General features: G+C 38.7%; 1 protein-coding gene across 1 annotated transcript in view; it reads left to right on the forward strand.

The window, feature by feature from the left end:
- atp10b (ATPase phospholipid transporting 10B) overlaps positions 1–15742 on the forward strand; it is a 95798-nt gene extending 80056 nt beyond the window's left edge. Inside the window, exons 15-22 of the mRNA XM_059990577.1 lie at positions 3794–4109; positions 6135–6211; positions 8121–8246; positions 9882–10082; positions 10845–10925; positions 11018–11122; positions 13824–14011; positions 14877–15742. Of these exons, the coding sequence (XP_059846560.1) occupies positions 3794–4109; positions 6135–6211; positions 8121–8246; positions 9882–10082; positions 10845–10925; positions 11018–11122; positions 13824–14011; positions 14877–15072 (1290 nt within the window). The 3' untranslated portion in view covers positions 15073–15742. The remainder of the gene's footprint in view (positions 1–3793; positions 4110–6134; positions 6212–8120; positions 8247–9881; positions 10083–10844; positions 10926–11017; positions 11123–13823; positions 14012–14876) is intronic.
- Positions 15743–21042: the final 5300 nt, after the last annotated feature.

A 21042-nucleotide genomic window follows, 5' to 3' on the forward strand; every position in this document is an offset into this window, starting at 1 on the left:
TTTCAGAATAGGAAGATCAAGCAGATGAATGCAAGGCTAGAGAAATGGTGCAGGAGGAAGGCAGAAAGACCCTAGCTTCCTGAAGAAAAGGGACCATTTTTGAGGGAAATGGAACCTCTGAACAAAAAGGGGATGCATATTGACAGGAGGGATTAAGCTAGTTTAGCAAGGATGGCAGGCTAGCAGTAGAATCGAAAGAGAGAAAGGTTAAGTTGCGAGCTGAAGGTAGAGATTCCAATGAGGGGAGTATTCAGGATGAAAAGGGCAAATGCAGAGGGCAATGAGAGCCAGAGTGCATCAAGAGGGGCAGGGGTTACAAGCAAAAAACTATACCAGTAATTACAGAGAGAGTCAGGAAAGATTTACTTGCTCTATTCAGAGATACTGCATGGTAACAGGCCCTTCCAACCGAACGAGCCCGTGCCATCTAATCATGTGCCTGTCACCGATTAACCTGCTAACCAGTACATCTTTAGAATGTGGGAGGACACCAGAGCACGCAGAGGAAAACCGCATGGTCATGGGAGTATGTATAAAAACTCTTTACACACAGCAGTGGGAATTGAACCAAGATTGCTTGTGCTGTAATAGTGTTATACCATTCCATTTATAAAAATAAAATATGAAGGGAGGGGGTGGAGAAAAGTAAAATTAAATGGGGAAGATTGGATCTCCCAAAGATTTTACTGGGGCCAGCAAAAATAAAAATGATGTAAATGAGTTTAACGTGCACATATGACCTATCATATTGCATACACAACATATCATCCGGAGGAGTGAAAATAGAAGCTTTTCAATGATGCTGCTGAGACACTTTAGAAGTATTAGAAAATATTTTTTGACCATCTTTACAAGGAAAGGTGGCATCTCTAAATTAATAGCACTGGATGAGACAGCTGAATTAATAAATGTATACAATTCTGGGCTTTCCTCAGTAGAGACAGAGTATAAATGCAGTGAAATCATGCTGTTTCTTTATAAAACACAGAACTGGCCTCAGCTTAAATATTCTGGTCACCTCAGGCAGGAGGTATAAGCACTGGAGAGGTTCAGAAAATAGAATGGTTCCTGATTTGAGGATTACAATTATTAGGAAATATTAGACTGTTTTTCTTTGGAGAATAGAGGGATAAGGGGATATTATTGAATAATAAAATGAAGGAAGGTCTGGACAGAGTGGATTTTAGGAGGTTGTGCATCAGTTAAGGGGCCAAGGACTGAAGATCACATCGACAAAATTAAAGGGAGGAGAATTATTAGTGGCATGAGGATTCTTTATACCAGTGTGTTGTTGGAATTCAGAATGAACTGCCTGTAGATGTGTCAGAGTCAGCCCTATTGTGGCCAAGAACGCAGCTGGATAAGGACATGATGAGAAAAAATTTGCAAGAATTTTCAAAGTACATTTATTATCAAAGTATTTATACAGAATTCAACTCTGAGATTTGTCCTCCTGCAGGCAGCAATGAAAGAAAGAAACACCATGGATCTTATTCAAGAAAGCATTTAAAAACCCAGCACATGGGAAAAGAACAAATTGCACAAATGGCTAAAAGCAGAAGTACAGCACGTAGAATATCAAGCAACAAACCAGGAATCCAGTAGTGTTCAGTATAGTTCCGTTCAGCGCTGCGCCACCAGCCCACTGCCATTCTTTGCCAAAGTGCCCCAGTCCACTTCGATTACCTCGATCAGACCAATCAAAAACAGCAAAAAAAAGAGTAACCGAGTAACCAGTACATGCAACATGAATCTCAAAGTCCCCTAAAATGAGTCCATGGCCTCTGATCAATCCTTGCAACGTGGATTCTAAGACACCTGCACTTTCCCCAGTCAACAGCTAGCAAGAGGGGGAGGAAGACCAATCAAACACAGGCCGAATACCCACCCGTCCTCCAGTCTCATCCTCATCAACTTTGACTTTGCTTAACACCTCAATTGGATAAATACAATGAAGTCGATCATGGACTTGTTCCCCATCTCCAGGCCAGCCTCTCCACTCCGAACCTCATCAAACTCCCTCAGAGACAGCAAAATTCCAGATCACTCAATCAGCCCCAAGACACACCAGAGAAATGGAAACAACACACATTAAATGCTGGAGGAACCCAGCAGCTATGGAAAAAAATACCGTCAACGTTTCGGGCCAAAACCGTCTAACAGGACTGGTGAAAAATTTTTGAAGAGTAGATTTAAAAGGTGGGAGGATGGGAAAGATAAACACCAGGTGATCGGTGAAACCTAGAGGGGGAGAGATGAAGTAAACAGCTGGAAAATCACAGTTTGCAATTATGTGGTGAACTACATATACCTGTCTGGACACGCCCCCCCCCCCCCCCCGCTGAATGCTCCAGTGGCTCCTCCCACAGACCCCGGTATAAAGGCATTTGGAGGCACAGACCCTTCCTCAGTCTCCAGGATGTTGTGTGGTGGTCATTTGCTGCTTGTGCTTTCTTCCAGCCAATAAAAGCCTACCTTAACCCACGTCTCAGAGTTAATGATGGTGCATCAAATTACACACAGCTGAGTAATACAGTCATATTTGAAGTAGTAGAAGAAGTAGTTTTGTGAATTTTCTGCAGGAGAAAGGAGTGGGATCGGAACTAGTGAATTACTTTGGTAAAGTGCTGGACACAATGAGATGAGGCTTTTATTCTTGCTGTGACTATCCTATGATTCTATGCTGTCGACACTTAACTGCTTCTTGGTAGGTGGTGGTGGTGTGTCATCTTTTTAAATCACTGCAGTGCAGTGCTACTTGGTTGACTTTCAATATTTAAGCACAGTAGTGACACAGGAATTGCAATATATTTCCAAGTCAGGGTAGTATGTGAGTTTCAAAAGGACTTGCAGATGAAACCTTCACCATGTGCCTGCTGGCTTTGTCTTCCTAGCTGGTAGAGGTTGCTGGTGAATGATGAGGATATCTTGACAAGTTGCAGCAACGCATTTTGTAGGCACTGCAGCCATGATGAATGATGGCAGAGGGAGTGAATACTTGGTGTGTAGGATTGGGTGGTGATCATCTGGGATAATTTTCCCTGAGTGGTGTCATGCTCCTTGAATGCTTATGGTAAATGAGGAGTATTCCATCTTATTTTCTGGCTTGTACATTACAACTCTTGGAAGGACACTGGAGAATTGGGGTCAATTGCTTTGTCCTTGCTATCCACTCCTGGACATGCTCATGTTTTTCTAGTCAGAATTTTATGTGACTTGTCCAGTTAAATTTTAAGCCAAAAATGGGATCAGTGTGGTGTGGCCAAGGGCTGGACAGGGTAATCTAAAAAGGATAACCTGGTATGTCAGAGGTAGATTTTTTTTTTCTCTCACGCTGGAGCTGATTATTGTCTATTGTTAATGTGGTGAAGTTTTACTTGGCATTTATTGGCCTAGGTCTAAATGTTGTCTAGGTCTAGCTATATGAATGCTCTGACTGCTTTTTATTATCAGAAGAATTCCAATGGAAGTGAACATTGCCCAAATATTGAGGAATTGTTGAACATGAATTTTTCATTCCTTCTATCTCTAATAGAAGTTTGGATTTCACAATTTTACATGTCTAGGACCTGCTGTTTTACACCTTTATTGGAATTACGAGTCCTGTGTTTCACAGATATATTATCAAAGCTCTTACCACTCTTAAAATTCACTTCGTGTGGTTTAAAGTGAGAAATGACAGTTCTGCTCTGAAATAACTTGAACCACTATAAATGATTCTTGGCAATAACTTATTAAATAATTATTCTATTTTCTAAATTGTAATTATTTTTAATCTGCTATTATTTAACAGGAGACCTGTGAATCTTGCTTGGATGGCTTCTTAGATGAAGTGCAAAAGTATAATGGAGTAAATTGTACTACTTCCAAATTAACTGTGAACTTTGCACCCATGTCCTCAACATGCAAACCTACAGCCAAACCGAGCTTTGGTTTGGTAATTGATGGGAAGACTTTGAATATGATCTTCCAAGGAAACCTACAGAAAAGGTTTCTGGATCTGGCAAAGTGTTGTCAATCTGTGATATGCTGTCGTTCCACACCACGGCAGAAAAGCATGGTAGTCGAGCTAGTTCGAGATCATCTGAATGCCATGACTTTAGCAATAGGTATGTGTCTCTCTCTTATTTTTCAAGTAAGTGGAAAATTATTTCTTACTCCTAGTGATATGAACAGAATGATAGAGTTATACAGCACAGACAAGCCTTGTAAGCATTGAAGTTGTATGAGTCCCATAGGCCAATGAACTTGACTTCAGTTATACAACTGTTACTGGAAGGAATTCTGAGGGACAAGATGTACCATCACTTGGAAAGTCAAGTCCAGATCAGAAATAATTGGCATGGTCTTGTGCATAGGACATAATGTCTGATGAATCATTTAGAACTTTTCAACGAAGTAACTAAGGGATAAGGGGTGTTTCAATGAAGTAACTAAGGGATGTTGATAGTGTCATTAGTAAGTTCAAAGTTCAAATGCTTTTAACAAGGTCCTGCATGGCAGGCTAACCTGGAAAATTAGTTTGCATCGGATTCAGGGTGAACGAGCGAGCTGAAATCAAAGTGCCTCATTGATGGGCAGCAAAAGTGATGGTTAGAGGTCAATTCTCCAAATGGAGCCCTGTGACTAGAGGGATGCTTCGGTAGTCAATATTGGTCCCTCTCTTATTCAGTAATTATATAAATGATTTGGATATGAGTACACATGGCAAGATTAGTCATTTTGATGATGAAACTAAATTTAGGGTGTCTTGTTGATAGGAAGTAGGTTACAGTGAATTGCAAAAAAAATCTTGATCAATCAGGGAGTTCGACCGAGGAATGGCAAATGGATTTTAACTTTGTTACGTTTAAAGTGATCGTTTTGAACAGTCAAACCAGTGTAAGATGTGTACCATGAAGGGCAAGTCACAGACAAGTGTTGTGGAACAGAGAGACCTCAGAGTATGAGTTCACACTTTGCTGAAAATGGCTACATATGTAGACAGGGTGGTGAAGATGTTTTGCATACTGGCTTTCATCCATCAGGATAATGAGTAGGTGCAATGATGTTACTTGGATTATTGCGTACAGTTTTGGTCACCCAGTTATGAGAAAGATGTTGTCAAGCTGGAGAGGGTGCAGCAGAGATTTACGAGGATGCTGCCTGGACTAGAGGGTTTGATCTATAGAGGGAGGCTGGCTATGCTAGATTTTTTACACCCTGGAATGCAGCAGAAAGAGGGGAACCTCATAAAAGTTTATAAAATCATGAAGCATACAGATAAGTTGGATAGTAATTCTATTGCCCCAGATTTGAGAAGTTAAAACTGAAGGATACAGATTCAAGATAAGAGGGGAGAATTTTAAGAGCAATCTGAAGGATAACATCATTATACAGAGGGCTCAAATTTCAAAGTAAGTGCATTATCAAAGTGCATATCTGTCACCATATACAACCCTGAAACTTATTTACTTGGGGGCATACTCAACAAATCCAACAACCATAACAGAATCAATAACAGACTGCACCAATAGTAGGGACTACCAGCATGCAGTACCTGCGCAGTTTGTTGTCTTTCGCATGCTGGTTATTATCTGCACCGTTGTGGAGACACTGAGAGTGTCTCTGCTAGAATTCTGTTACATGTCAGTAGATTTTGTTTTGCAGGTTTGTCAACATTAAAATCAAACTGTTTCCTTGTGAAGTATGCACACATTCTCTGTAAAGATTCAAATGGCTCCTGAATAGATTTCTACCTGTGAAATGAGATCTTGTCGTACAAAAGATACATTTTGGAACACCATAATGTACAATAACTTGCCTCGATTGTCTTTAGGAATTGTAGATTGCTTCCCCACATTTTCTAATCATTCTGGACTAGTTTCTGAGGGACATTTTTTATGGTCTTCCTAAGAGACTCACTCCATGGGTGGGAGATACTAGAACCATGATGCTTAATTTTCTGCAGTTCGTTGGAATGTTTTCATGAGTCTGTGATGTCTTCTGTTCAGCATTTTTTTACTTTCATACTAATGTCATTTGTCATACGGAGTTGATTTATATTTGAATAAGATGGAGTGCAAGAGCAAGCTAATGATCATTCCATACTATTCATTGAAGGATGCATTAAGCTGATGTACTTTATTGTCTAGGCGATGGAGCCAATGATGTCAGTATGATCCAAGCTGCTAATGTAGGCATTGGGATTACTGGTCAAGAAGGAATGCAGGTACAGTGCTCTTTGAAATTTAGCAGGAAAAGAATAATTGATGCTGGCAAAATATTTGATAAATCATGGACAGAATGTTCATTCTCCTCTTTCATTATGGTACTATATATTCGTATTAATGCTGTGATTTCCTTTAATAACATTTGAATACCCTGTACAGTACTGACAAGGTTGAATTGTGTTTACCAGCTTGCGAAAATGATGTGGGGGCACACGAAGAGGGTGCAAAAATGACTTAAGAGAAAGATGCCAGAAATGTGTGATAATGTCAGTGCAGAGTGGATAAACAGATTGGATAACTACATTCTGTCCTGAATCAAGACCTAATATAGATCTTTTAAAGTTAAGAGAAGTTCTATTAAGGTTGACACTGTGAATTGATAGTAACTATCCTGAATACTAGGGAAGCATATGATTGTGTATGACATGAAGGAGCTCTGGTTAAACTGAAGTATATGGGAATGAGGAGGAAATCTTACATTGATTCAAATCATAGATGATCACAATAGAAGACATTGAAGTGGAGGTTAGAGTAAAATCATCTCGGCACAGAATAACATTGCAGAAATTCCCTAGGATAGTGCTCAATGTCTAACCATTTTCAGTTGCTTCATTAATTATAAGCTCAGAAATATGTGTGTTCAGCTTATGATTGCAGAAAGTCTAGGGCCATTTGTGATGGCTCAGATAATGAAGCAATCCTCAACCAAATGTAGCAAGACCTGACATTAGTTCAGGTCTCGGCTGAGAGTAGCAAGTAATATTTGTAACACACAAGTGCCAACGAGAATATTCAGCTATCCATCATTGAACCCCAGCTATCAGTATCCTAAGGGATACCATTGACAAGAAACTGAACTAGAGTAGTCAACTACACAATATGTCTACAAGTGTAGGTCAGAGGCTATGAAACCTGTGGTAAGTAACTCACCTCCTAACTTCCCAAAGTTAATCCATGATCTACAAGCCTCAAGCAATATGATGGGATACTGGGATGAATGCAACCTCAACGACACAAGAAGCCATTGATAGATATCCTACCTTCAACCATTCACTCACTCAGTAGCAGCAGTTTGGTACCATGATATATTGGATAAACTCTCCAAGACTACTTAGACAGCTTTTTCCTAAACACCAACTCAACCAGTTAGAAGGACAAGGCAGCAAAAACGTGAGGGCACCTCTAGGATATATCCCTCCAAGCACAGGCCATTCTGACTTGGAAAAATATTGCTGTTCCCTCACCACCACTGGGTCAAAATCCTGGTACTCCTTCCCTAATAGCATTGTCAATATATTCAGTGGTTCAAAAAGTGTGCTCAATGCCACCTTCTCAGGGACAATTAGAGATGGCAATAAATGTGGATCCACCTGTGAAGCCCACACCCCTTGACTGAATCAAAAAGAAGAACATACAATGATGATCAGCCCAGTTTTTTCTTAGATTTTAAATGAAAAAAAAAACTGGCCTGAGGAGTGTTTAGTGTTGGAGAAAAGGAAATAAACTAAGCAGTGAACACTTACAAAATGCTGGAGGAATTCGGCAGGTTAGGCAGCATCTATGGAAAGGAATAAATAGTTGAATTTTCAGGCCAAGACCCTTCATCAGGCCTGGAAATAAAGGAGGAGGAAGCCGGGATAAGAAGAGAAGGGAGAAGGAGTACAAAGCGAGAAGGTGATAGGTAGAGCCAGGTGGGTAGGGGAGGGGAGATGAAATGAGAAGCTGGGAGGTGATCGGTGAAGCCAGATGGGTAGGGGAGGGGAGATGAAATGAGAAGCTGGGAGGTGATCGGTGAAGCCAGATGGGTAGGGGAGGGGAGATGAAGTGAGTGGCTGAGAGGTGATAGATGAAAAATCTAGGTGGACTGAAGAAGAAAGATACTCTTACATATATTTTTTGTGTTTACAGGCTGTGATGGCCAGTGATTTTGCAATATCTCATTTTAAATATCTTAAAAAACTGCTGTTGGTACATGGTCACTGGTGTTACGCACGCTTGGCAAATATGATCATTTACTACTTTTACAAGAATGTGGTAAGTGGACAAATTTGGCTTTTGGCTAGTCAGGTGGCATGCTTATTGTAGCCATTTTGATATCACCATGATTTTTTCCTAATATTGTTAAGCTCTTTACTTAATAAGCTGAATTCTTGGTTTCTTCTTTCCATTTTCCATCTAGGCTGTCCTGGTAGGTTCAAATTCCAAAATATGTAGGTGTACTTACAAACCAGATTACGAATATATTCCAAATGACTTCTAAAGGTGGAGTAAATGGAAGCCAAATGGCAAATCAAGCTTTGCACTAATACTTCGCAAAATGATTTCAGTACATCTTAGCTACTATTTTTAGACCACAGTCAATTATTAGGACAGATCCTACAATCTCATGAGTACTTCAAAGCCCACTTTTTATTTACCAAATTTACCCAAAAAGTACTTAGTGCAAGTTTGTTTTCTGTGATGAAAATCATTTTCCATCCAGGTCGCCTTAAACTGAAAGACAGCTTTGTATTTGGCACAAGCAATATTTCTACTGTGGTGAGCTGTGATCGAAAAACCACAGCGGAACCAACCTGCTATGCAACAACGTTTTGAAACAACTGTACAAATTAGAAGATCGTGTTTGCTTTAAAAATGGGGAAATGTTAGTTAAAGTGTTTTGAGGTTGGATTGAAACATAATTATTTCAACCAAAATTATTTATGGACCTATCTTACAAAACATCTTGATATCCAATTGTTGCAGCAAAGGTAGAATCATCCAATGAATGGACTGATAGTATTATGAGCAACTGCCTTTACTTCCCTTTGTTTCTGGCTGGTAATTTGCCAAATTCAAGATTCTCTTGGTAACTGTTGAAATTCTGACTCATCCCTTACCATCAAGTTAGGTCCTTGTCACATGCTGGGATCTTAATGTTCCAGCCTCGTGTGGCAGCTTCCCATGCCAGCCGGGTTACTGAATGGCAACAGATATATGACTGATTGAGAGTTTGATAATAACAGTGTGGTTCTCAGATGTGGGAGAAGAAAGTCCAGAAGGGTGGGCCTGGAATGGGAGGGGAGTCCAAGTGTTGGCTGGGGCAGTCTGGCAGGAAGAGCTTTAGGAAGTAATAAGAAAGGAAGAGAATACATTCTATTGAAATCAGTGAACAGATAATTGTGCATTTTGAAGTGGTTATAGATGGCTCCATGTTATATTTTTGTGTATTTTTAACATAACCCTCTTTAGATGTGGAAAATCCAAAGAAGGACACAGCTTAGATATACAACCAAGGGTTTTCCTCTAAAGCAACTGACAAGACTAACTTTATGTCATCGGTGTTTGCTCCCTGGCTGGTAACTGGTGGCTTTCATGCATCAATGGGTCAAGTGCTGTGGAGAGTGCCAGCAGCACAGCCTGCTGAGCTGACAAAGCCTGTTGATAACAATGAGTGGGGCATGTTATAGCTGCAAGCTAGCTGCTTGTCACTAGTGGCATCCAGTTAGATGATTGTGCACAAAATTAAGCTATATGGGGAACGTTGCTTCCACTTACATAGGATGAATTTCAAGCTGTTTCTCATTTACCTAATATTTAGTTAAAGACCAGTTTGCAACTCCAATAGTTTTGAGTGAGGCTCTTGAGAATATTTCAATTCTGAATCAGCTTTCTAATTCTTGTTCTTAGGCCTATGTGAATCTACTGTTCTGGTACCAGTTCTTTTGCGGCTTTAGTGGATCTTCAATGATTGACTATTGGCTGATGATTTTCTTCAACCTTCTATTCACCTCCCTTCCTCCATTAACATGCGGAATACTGGACAAGGAGATCTCTGCTGAAATGCTTTTAGAGTTTCCTGAACTTTACAGATACAGTCAGCAGTCAGGGGTAAATATATATTAGCAATATTATCTTCTAATAATGCAAACAGTTACTGAATCTGTTTTGTTTTGCTTCTTAATACATTTGTGATTTAATCTCTATGGAATTATTCTTTTAGTGGAAAATATTCAGGAAGAGAAGCAAGGAATGTATTCTTTACTAAAACACTTTTCACCAACTAAGGATTCCCCAAAGCCCTTCAACATCTGTGATACACTTTTGTTGTGCAGTTTCTGTTGTAATGTCAAAATCGCAACCATCAAATTATCCACTGTAAAGCCTTTTTAACATGAATGGGATAATTGCATAGAATTGGCTTTTGGTGATTCTGATTCTGAGAGAACTATTGGTCATCATACAACCTGAGACTGTGGCCAAAGCCTAAATTTTCATTTCACTTGAACAAAAGCACTGATTAGGCCCTGAAATGATGAAAAATACTGCCATCTCTGTGCTGTAAAATGAAGAAGTGTATTAATTTTTCACTGACAAAGAATACCTATTGAAGGATTCCTTCTGACCACTCTTCTGCACATGTCAGCTTCCTTCGATGTTTCTTTCAAAGTGGTAATTTAGTACTTAGTGTATTTGAACATAATACACACATTCATGGCTAATGTCTAAACTGATGTACAAAACTAAGGTGACTTGGGAAGAGTGATAATGGAGTCAGTGAAATGGGAAGAATGCCAGCATCTCACAAATTTGTTTTTTTGGTCTTTGGTCACCAAACAGAACCCAAGTAGAACTTACTGACGTCTTTTCCAGGCCTACAATAGCTGCACTTTCTGGATCACTATGCTGGATGCATTTTATCAAAGTCTTGTCTGCTTTTTCATTCCATACTTTGTAAGTACTCGTGCCATTCTATACTGTCCTGTTATCCTTGAACAAGTTCATGCTTTCCATTTACTAGAAACTATTCTTGTTTTTATTTCAAGACTTACCGAGATTCAAATATTGATGTATTTACATTTGGCACGCCAATGAACACAGCGTCCCTCTTCACAACTCTAGCACATCTAGCAATTGAAACCAAAACCTGGGTAAGTTGGAATCTTAGAAAAATAGAGCCAAGCAGACGGCAATAAAATACAAGCTGAGTTTTCTGCTAAGAATCCTATTATCTTGTATAACAACACCAGTTAGAGATGGTAATATGGCAAGGTATGCTCAGGTAAGAAAGCTGAATGGAATGTTGAAATGTTGTAGTGTTGACTCGCCTGCGCCATGATGGTGATAATATGGGCTTTTAGCAGTAATTTTCCATCTGTTAGCATTCCTATCTTTAATGAGGCAAAACAGTTCTGTCTGCCCCATTAACTCAGATAAATGAAAATGAAAGCCAGTCTACTTTGAGTATTAACCATAAATGGATTTTGCCTTTGTAAGAAATAAATAAGATAAATGACATCGATCACTGTTAGTACTTTAAGTAAAAAAGTGCATGCAGTATGATTTATGCAGTATTGTCATGGTATAACACTTTGCCTTGAATAGTAAAAACTACATGTAGTTGAGAAATAGTTTTGAAAGTGAGCTTTTGTTGTAACATAGTGATTCACAGCCTACACAGTGACCTCATGCTAAAATGAATATGACCATGATAATATAATCTGTTTTGTATGGATGTTGATTGAAAGGGAGAAATAGTAGTCAGACTCTGGGTTTGTAAGTAGTCAGCTCAATTTAATATTTCTTCTGGTAGTCCTGCACTTCCTGCAATATCAACCCTAACTTTTGTACACGAATTTCTAGAGAGAGGCTTGTAAACAGGGGTAATACCAAGTTAGCCGTAGCTGAATTTTCCCGGAACAAATACAGACCATTAGAAGTAAAACATGAAGTCAGTCCTTCCCACTGGAAATAGGGTTATATGTTTTCTATTAAGAAGATTAACTAAATTTCCATATAATAGTTAAAAATGCAAAATAACTTTATTAACTAAATACGTATATATCACCGTATACTATCCTGATTCATTGTCTTGCAGGCATTCACAATAGAACAAAGAAATACAATAGAATCAATGAAAAACAACACACAAAAACTGACAAACAACCAACATGCAAAAGAAGTCAAGCTGTGCAAATACAAAAAAAAATCAAGTAATAGTGGTGATACAAATAAATAATACCAAGAACATTAGTTGTAGGGTCCTTGAAAGCGAGTCTATATAGTTCAGAGTTGAGTTCATAAGATTAGAAAAGTGCACATGCCTCAAAAGGGTTATTTATTTTTAAATTGTTTGCTTAATGTGATGCCATTTCAAAGATGCATAAAAATATTGAAGTGAACAAACGTGGCATTTATTAATTGTTCAGAATTAATGCAAACTACCTTCTTTTAGGTGTTCTGCTGATCACTGTCCTCTGGCTAGAATTAAATAAGTACTCTGAGGTCCATTTCCTAAACTAACTGTGTTTCACAGAACACTTGTCAACCCCCCCCCCCCCCCCACCCCCCGAAAACAACCTATCCATCATACACTGTATGGAATTGGAGCACTTTAAATTTGCAAATTTGCAGGTCACTCCAGGAATACAATAGCTTCTCTGAAGCTAATATCATTGTCAGGCACCTATTCAGCAAAGAGACATTAGTTGGTGGGTATTGTACCTGAAAAGCAACAAATTTTTCTGGGTTAGGAGTAAACAGGGATCTTGAGCAAATCTATAGGTCTCTGAAAGTTGTACCACTTGCAGAAAGGATGCTGAAGGTGGGGTACGGCATACTTGCCTTTGTTGTTTAAGGTGTTGATTTTAAAGTTGAGAAGATATGTTGCAACTGTGTAAAGGTTTGGTGTGGATGCAATTGGTTTATCCTTTCAGGAAGGACATAGAGGCTTTGGAGATGGTACAGAAGTGGTACACCAGCATGTTGTCTGGATTGGAGAATGTCAGCTATTATATGGGATGTCAAGGCACTAGAGAAAGTTCAGAGAAAGTTCAATGAGACTCATTTCAGGTTTGCAGAGTATGAACTATGATGAAATAATCTTTTTAGCCTAAGTAGACATAGAATAGGAGGAGACATGATAGAAGGGTTCGAAATCATAAAGGATCTAAGTAAGGTGGATGCCAGCTGCCACTTCAAAATTAATCCATCAGTGAGGACACAGGGCCATAGGTGGAGGCTGGTTAAAGGGAGATTTCAAACTAACATCAGGAAACATTTTTTTAAACAGTGACTTGTGGAAACACGGAGCAAACTACCAAGTTGTGTAGTTGAGAGTAGAAAACTTGATAATTATTTCAACACTCTTTGTGAATAGGAATTTGGCAAGCTTTATTGGGCTGAATGATCTGCTTTTATCAAAAGCTTTCTAATGTTTTAATGTTCTATATTCCACTAGGCCTCTAAGATCAGCACCTACTGCCTTCTCTTTGAAATCTGTAGGCATAATTGCATCCTGATGTCATACAAAGGTGTTAAAATTGAATATTATTCAGATAATTTTGATAAGAGTCCAGAAGGATATCACCAAGTCACATTTGATTGAGTTTAAGACATTGTTACTGTTTATGCTCTACCACCAACCCAACCCCCAAACCACATCATCAAAGCTTTAAAAATTGTAGTGTGCTGTAAGAGGCAGAGGGCCAGGGAATTAGACCAGTTTGTCTATTTTCTTCACCATTACATCTGAAGAAAAGATTGCTATTCAGCAACATATATGTGTGCATTTGCCTGAAATAATAGGCTTAAATAATTTATTCTTTATGATTTCACTCTTCTTTTTAACAGACCTTCCTACATTGGGCTTCCATGATTGGGAGCATTGTACTATTCTTTACAATTACACTTGTTTATAGTACCTTCTGTGTGACCTGCAACAGTCCGTCAAATCCTTATTGGATAATGCAGCGTCAGATGACTGATCCACTCTTCTACCTCATCTGTCTTACCACACCAATCCTGGCTGTGTTACCAAGGTAATCCATCATTTTCATTTCAGAATAACTGAGAATAGCTTCAAAAGATTGAGAGTGGTGTGGGTTAAAATGAGATGGGGATGGAATGGGAATAACATAGGTTTTTTGTTTGTCATTAATATTTGTCAGTCTTTGTCTGTTAATGTATAGTTTTCCATAAAGTTCTATTATATTCCTTTCCCGTAACTGCTTGCAGGAAAATTTATCTCAAGATTGTAAATAGTAAAATATACATATTTTGATAGTAAATTTATTTTGAACTTTGAAGTAATTTAGCGGGAATTGGGGAAGATGAAGAGTTGGTGCTGTCAGGGACCCAGTAATAAGGGAGACTGGGAATGTGCAGGGAATGGGACATGAGGCAAAAGCAGTCAGAGCCTTGTAGAAATACTCTTCCATAAACTACTGTAAAAATACATACCTGGTGATCTGTGTTATTCTTATCCCCTAGTAACGGCTGAGTTTCTTGGGGCGCGAGATTCATAAAATTCGGAGCTCAAAAACTCCTTAACAAGTTTTAGTTGATGATCAGCTTGCTGTAGATGGTTTGTCATTGCCCATGACCTTACATCCATTGGATTGTAAATGGGAGAGTTTGAGGTGGTTTAGGGTGTGTTTTCATAATTCTGGTATTTTAATCTTCCATCCATTTTTGAGGGTTACCATTACTTTTTAAATATCTCATGAACTACTGGAGCACTCATCACTCCATGGAATTGTATGGTTTTACATGAGCAAACTGGACATTGCAATGTGTTTACATAAGGTTGATAAAATTGAACAAAACTCATTTTTGATTACTTTTATTTTAACATAGTATACATTAGAAATAGTTTTCTTACAGTATCTTTGTTTATATCACCAGGTATTTCATTCGTAGTTTGCAAGGCACATTATCTGTATCTTACCTTCTGAAAGTTCGCCAAATGGACAATTTGGACAAAGAGCAACAGGTCCAAGCCATAAGGGATTGGAAAGGTCTTAACATCTCAGGGAATGAGGTGCCAAATTTTGCAGAGTTTACTGATCAATCAAGTGTGGAAAATATCAACAAACTTTGACCTATAACAAATAATCCTGATTCTTGGATTGCATCTCCCCCAGTGGGAATAGTAGAAATACAAAGGTCCATCAATCGTGTCTGAAGTTGTCCTCAGGACATATTAGGACACAAAATGAATCCCTTTGAGGACTGTAGTAAATCTATCCAATTAGGAGCAGCTTCAGAAATGAATGGCCTTTAACTCATTCATTTCAAATGCTATAAACAATTCCTTCCCAGAAGCCTTAAGGACAGTTTCACGTAGGAAGTAAACTTTATGATAAATTGTACAGAAACAAAACTGCAGTGTGTTTGGAATGATCTAGATCTTAGTCAGCTATTCCTGTTTAGCAATTTGAAAAGTTTGATTTTGGAATTTTGAGCGAGAACATGGCTAATGTGTCATTTGTTTCTCAGACCTAGGAGAGACTACCTTTCCTATCCTCTCATGTAAATGAGACAATATGAGCTGTAATACCAAACCACCTCTTTGTATTGAACTATTATAGTTTTAGATTTTCACAATAATCCTTTTTTTAAAAAAAATCATAAATTTGTATGAACTTCCTAGCAACAAATTGAACTGTTTGTATTTAATTACAAATAACACATTGAGTGTTTGGATTTGTATTTTATCACAGTTTAACTAGAATCATTCAATTTGTTAATATTTTAAATGTGTATATTTATTGAGGGTATAATGTTAACAGGTTTTTATAAAATGAGCTATTGAACAAGGCTGATTTATATGATGAAGTACCTTGTTCCCCAAATGCTTTGTTCTATCTAATGAATTGTTCAGTGTACAGATTTGCTTCTGGTACCAATAACACTCAATGTTATGAGCTCCTTTCCAAGCTTTAAACAATTATTGATGACATCACTTGGAATTGACTCTGTCCAGTGTGGACCCTGATCTAATTTTGATATCCTTTAAAAAGTATAACTTTTATTGTACATTATTTCTAAAATTATTACACATAATTTTTTAAAAATCAGACTTGCTAGAAATGTGTATAAAGCCAATATGTGGAGATAAGTGCAGTTATGATTCCAGAGATAAATTCAGAAATAAGTTTTTGGAAGGGTTAAATCCTGAAAATTAACTTGGAATTAATATTTCTTTCCCTCATACATTTTCATGTCCTGTCTTCCTTGCACCAATAGCTTTAATGTTATTCATGTCATCAGGATTAAACAAGCTTTACTTCTAACCCTGCTGGAGATAATGGGCAATAAGGGCTCTGATTCAATGCTTTAGGAGGCACTGTAAGCTATTTCTGATTATCACTCCTCCCTGTCCTCATAAATATTGACACCTCAGGTGATCCACAAATATCTGTGATCTATTTCAGGGTTTCTGAGAAGTTTGTCCAGTTCTATACACGTCCAGCAAATCACAAGTACTCACAGAAAATTCAAAGACACCTTTGTGATGCCAGGGACCTGAACATGTATCAATGTATATAAATCTTAACAGATTACAAGTTCACCCTAAGTGTCAGTAATCCTGTCTGGCCACAGCCAAATTGAGGAGGATATTAGCCAGGGTAAACCCACACACAAAACAGTGGGGCCAGACAACATACCTGGTCAGGTGCTGAGGGATTGTTCAGCCCAGCTAACAGTGATCTTAATGGACTTCTTTACTATCCCTTTGTAACAGTCTACTGTCTCTGCAGGTTTCAGGACAGCCACCATGATTCTGTTGCCCAAGAGAGCGATGGGAGCTGACCTAAATAATTACCACACAGTAGCTCTGACTTCACCAGTCAGAACTGTTTTGAATGGATGGTAATGGATCATAAAAATTCCACCTTCCAGCTAGATTGGACCCTTTCCAAGTTGCCTATCACTGTCAGGACACTGGAGCAGGGATCCAATCGCAGACCCAGTACTGTGCACCCTGTGATATTAATGGAGTAACAAATCCCAAGGTGCAAACAAAGTCGGCATCAAAGTTCAGGCAGAGATCAAAACATCCAGAGAAATCCAAAAACAGAATCAGGAAACAGGCAGAGTCAATGTTCAGATGGACAGAGTACAGATACAAATACTGGAAAGGCTCAGGAAAATTCACTGGCACGATCTGGCAATAAACAGGTGAAAACACAGGACTGAAATACACTGAGCAATAAACAGAGAGGCAGATGATATGTGGAGCACAATGAGACACAGGTGGCAGCAATAATAAGAAGAAACAGGTGAGAGACGGAGTACTTAGTAATACAGGGGCCGGAGTAGAGCAGGAGCGGGGACAGGAACACATGGCAATACAAAACCACAGACTGACAGCTGGGGGGAAACACACAAAAGGACAGAGTTCAACTGGAGTTACTGAGAATCACTCAAACCAGTCCACTGATGATGCCATAGCTTCAGCTCTCCACTTCGTCCTATCCTACTTAGAAAATGATGCCTCCTACATCAAAATGTTGTTCAGCAACTTCACACGGTGTTTAACACGATCATCCCTCGGGCTGTGGGTAAACTGTCTTTGATGGGAATCCACGCCCCTCTTTGTAATTTGATCTTAGACTTCTTGATAGAAAGACCCCAGTCAGTCCAAATTGGCAGCAACATCTCAAAGCTCTGTTGTGCTGAGCACTGTTCCCCCACCCCAACCAGGCTGTGTGCTCAGCCCGCTGCTAAACATGCTGCTGACTTTACTCTAATGACTGCACTACCAGATCCAGCTCAACCCATATCATTATGTTCGTTGATGTTACAACAGTAGTAGGCCACTTCAGCAACGATGTCTCATCCAACCACAAGACCTTCTTCCACATCTTTACGGTATCTTCTAAGTGACGCTTCCCAAGTCTTGGCAATACAGAAAATGATATGCCTTTTTTTTAAGCCAGAGCTTCTCCCTTGCCATTCTGCCCAAAATACCCTTTTTCTGCAAGGTTCTGGAGATTGTGGAGCAGTGAACTTAGTCTCCAGTTACAGCCATTGACTTCTGCAGCTCACTTAGAGTGTCTGCTGGTGCCACAGTAACCTCTTACAAATGCCATTATTCTTCAGCGATTCAGTTTAGACGGGCGGCCTGTCCGATGCAGTGTGATTGTGCCTTCATACTTTTTCCACTTTTTCATGCTGGAATGCACTGAGCTCTGAGGCATGTTCAGTGTCTTTGACAAGATCTTGTTACCTTCCCCAGGTTTCTGCTTTCTCTATTACCATTTATCTTGAATTAACTTAGTTTACGTTTTGGTTGGGGCTGTTAAGAGTGTACTTCATCTGTTCTGCTTCCAGTCACCATTCTTTGACTTCAAGTGCAAACTCCTCACCAATATTGAGTTTGGCCCACTGTGCCTGCTCTGTCATTTGTAGCCCTAATTGTCTATAAACCATCACTGTGCCCCCAATATTCATGAAGAAGTATAAGATTATTTTACCCAATTGGCTTGACTTTTATGGAATTCTGGTCATACGATATATCCTGTATCCATGCTTTGTGCAATTTTGTAATCTTGGGTTATTAACAAATTTGGACAGTTTTCTCCTCAATAACTCTGAGGCATCAACTTAGTATTTTCATTAGTTAGAAACTATTATTCAATAAAACACAAAACCACACAATCCAAAGCTCTTGAAAATTTCAACCAATGTCTGTTTTTGTACTTCTGCTTTAAAATTTTTATTTCCTGATCAAACCATTTAGATCTAGGTTGATGATTCTACAGAACAATACTGCTTAAGGTAGACATGAAATCACCACTAATGCACCTAAAGAAGCTACAAGTCAAACAAAAGAAAATGTATCTGCCAAAAGACCAAACACAAGTGTGGGAACAACAGGCTGCCCTAAGAAAAGTGAAAACATCTTTACTTAATTATTGCTCAATTTGTGGTTAGGATAAGCAGTTGGTGTATATGGTGCATTTATGAGGAGCGAGAACCAAGCTAAGGTTATTAGTAAAGACTACACAGCAAAATCATGGGTAATCAAGACTAAGATAGAGCAACTAATGAGAAGGATGGGAATCCACCTAATTTGGTCTTTATTGTCCTAATGGGCAGGAAATGTCAACAGTGGCAGCAAAGTAGCAGAAGTCTGTAAGAGTAGGACCACCTACTGTAACATAATTATGGCAATGCATCAAATTATCACAGAGATTAAGTAAAATGGAGATGCTACTATTTACTTTCTAGCAATAGTGGGATTTGAAAATTTTAAACAAGATTAATAGTTGAGTTAATCTTTGAGACTTTTTTTTACTGTGCTATGGTCTGCTATTTATCAGATTATGGAATTGCTTTGTACTGTTGGAACTATATGTTAAATTATGTGGTATTTGTCAGTTAGTCTTTTATCAATTATGGTATTGTCTGCACTGTTGCAACTAAATGTTAACTATAACTATGTGGTTTTGTGTAGGTTTTTGGTTTGTTGGGTGGTAGTGCTGGTCTCTTGACTTGGTGTGTCTGGGTAGTCTTGTTTTGTCTGTTGGGTTTGGAGCTCCTTTCCGGGGAACGCGCTAAGATGGTGGCGCGATATTGATACGCAGCAGCCTCTTCGGACTCTGGATTGGGGGATTACCAAACATTATGTGGTTTTTCTTGTGTGGTCTGTTTGATTATGTGCTTTTTTTGTGATATCATCCTGGAGAACGTTGTCTCATTTTTTAACTGCATTGTATTTGTGGTTTCTAAATGACAATAAACTGAATCTGAATCTGAATCTAGTGCTAGGGTAAGTTCAGATATGCAAGTCGTTCCAAGTAAAAGCAAAACTGAGGAAACATTTTTATAGGATTATGTGAGAATACTTGCAAATTTAGACAATGCTGGAAATGCTCAATTAGTCAGACAACATCTGAAGTGAGAAGTGCCTTAGTGTTTAACAGCAATAATTTTTCATTAGAACTAGAAGTTAGAAATCTATTATGTTCTAAGTTGCAGAGAAGGGTGAGTGATGAGAGAGACAAAAGAGATTTTTGTGCCAGAGTGCAGAACGTGAAAGATTAAATGACAGGAATAATGCCAGCTGAGAGAGCATGAAGGCTTGTTAATCACAGCTGATCAGCCTGGACAGCAATTCATGCAGCATTTGCAGAGAGAGAAACAAATAACATTTCTGGTTAGTGAGTTCTACTCAGAGTTATCCAGTTCTGACACAAACTTGAAATGGTTTTATCAGAACATTATTTATTGAATTCAATGTCCAATCCTAAGGCTAGCATTGTGTCTTCCCTGCAAGTGAGTTGTGGGTTTCGGCCTGAAACCTCTTCACTTCCTTCTCCCATAGATGCTGCCTAGCCTGCTGAGTTCTGCCAGCAGTTGCTATTCCTCATGCTTCTGTGGCCATCATTGGATTGGTATAAGAGGCCAAAGTCCAAGATGTCAAAATAGGAGACAGAAAGAGAATTACTGTGATGGTGACTGGAAGCTCAGGATTATCTTAAGTTTTCAAGGAGCTATTTTGAATTTGAGGTAATTTTTTCCAGCTTTATTCCACACAGGTATAGTAGTTGGAGATCAAGTTCATTTTATAGATCTAATCTTCCCTTTTTAGCTTTAACACCTACACAATCATTTCCAGCCCTCCCTCTGCCCCAACATTGAATAGCTTAATTTCATTCTTTCTACCACCAACATTAACATTTTGAACTTCCTTGTAACTTTTGAGCTATAATAATTTTCCTGCATACTTTTATTGGCTCTGTGGAAATTTACTTATAAAATATTCTGTCTGGTTACATTCTTTCTCACGAACTTAAAGCTAAGAAACTTCATAAATTTTTAATCTTCTATTCCTCATAGGCTTTTAAAATTCTAGCATTAATGTATCTTGATTGAGATGATCTATTATTCTGCTTCAAACTTTGTTAATGAGTTGCAACTAGCTGATATGATTGGAAAATAACCCTTTGCTTTAGACCAAGATATCAGGTTTTTATACCATTGCTCTTTGAATAAATTGTCAATAAAGCACTGTTTTTGTGCTGCGAGATCATACCTCACAAGGAATATGATTAGCTCT

The sequence above is a fragment of the Hypanus sabinus genome, chromosome 15 (assembly GCF_030144855.1).
Source record: "Hypanus sabinus isolate sHypSab1 chromosome 15, sHypSab1.hap1, whole genome shotgun sequence".
Lineage (NCBI taxonomy): Eukaryota > Metazoa > Chordata > Chondrichthyes > Myliobatiformes > Dasyatidae > Hypanus > Hypanus sabinus.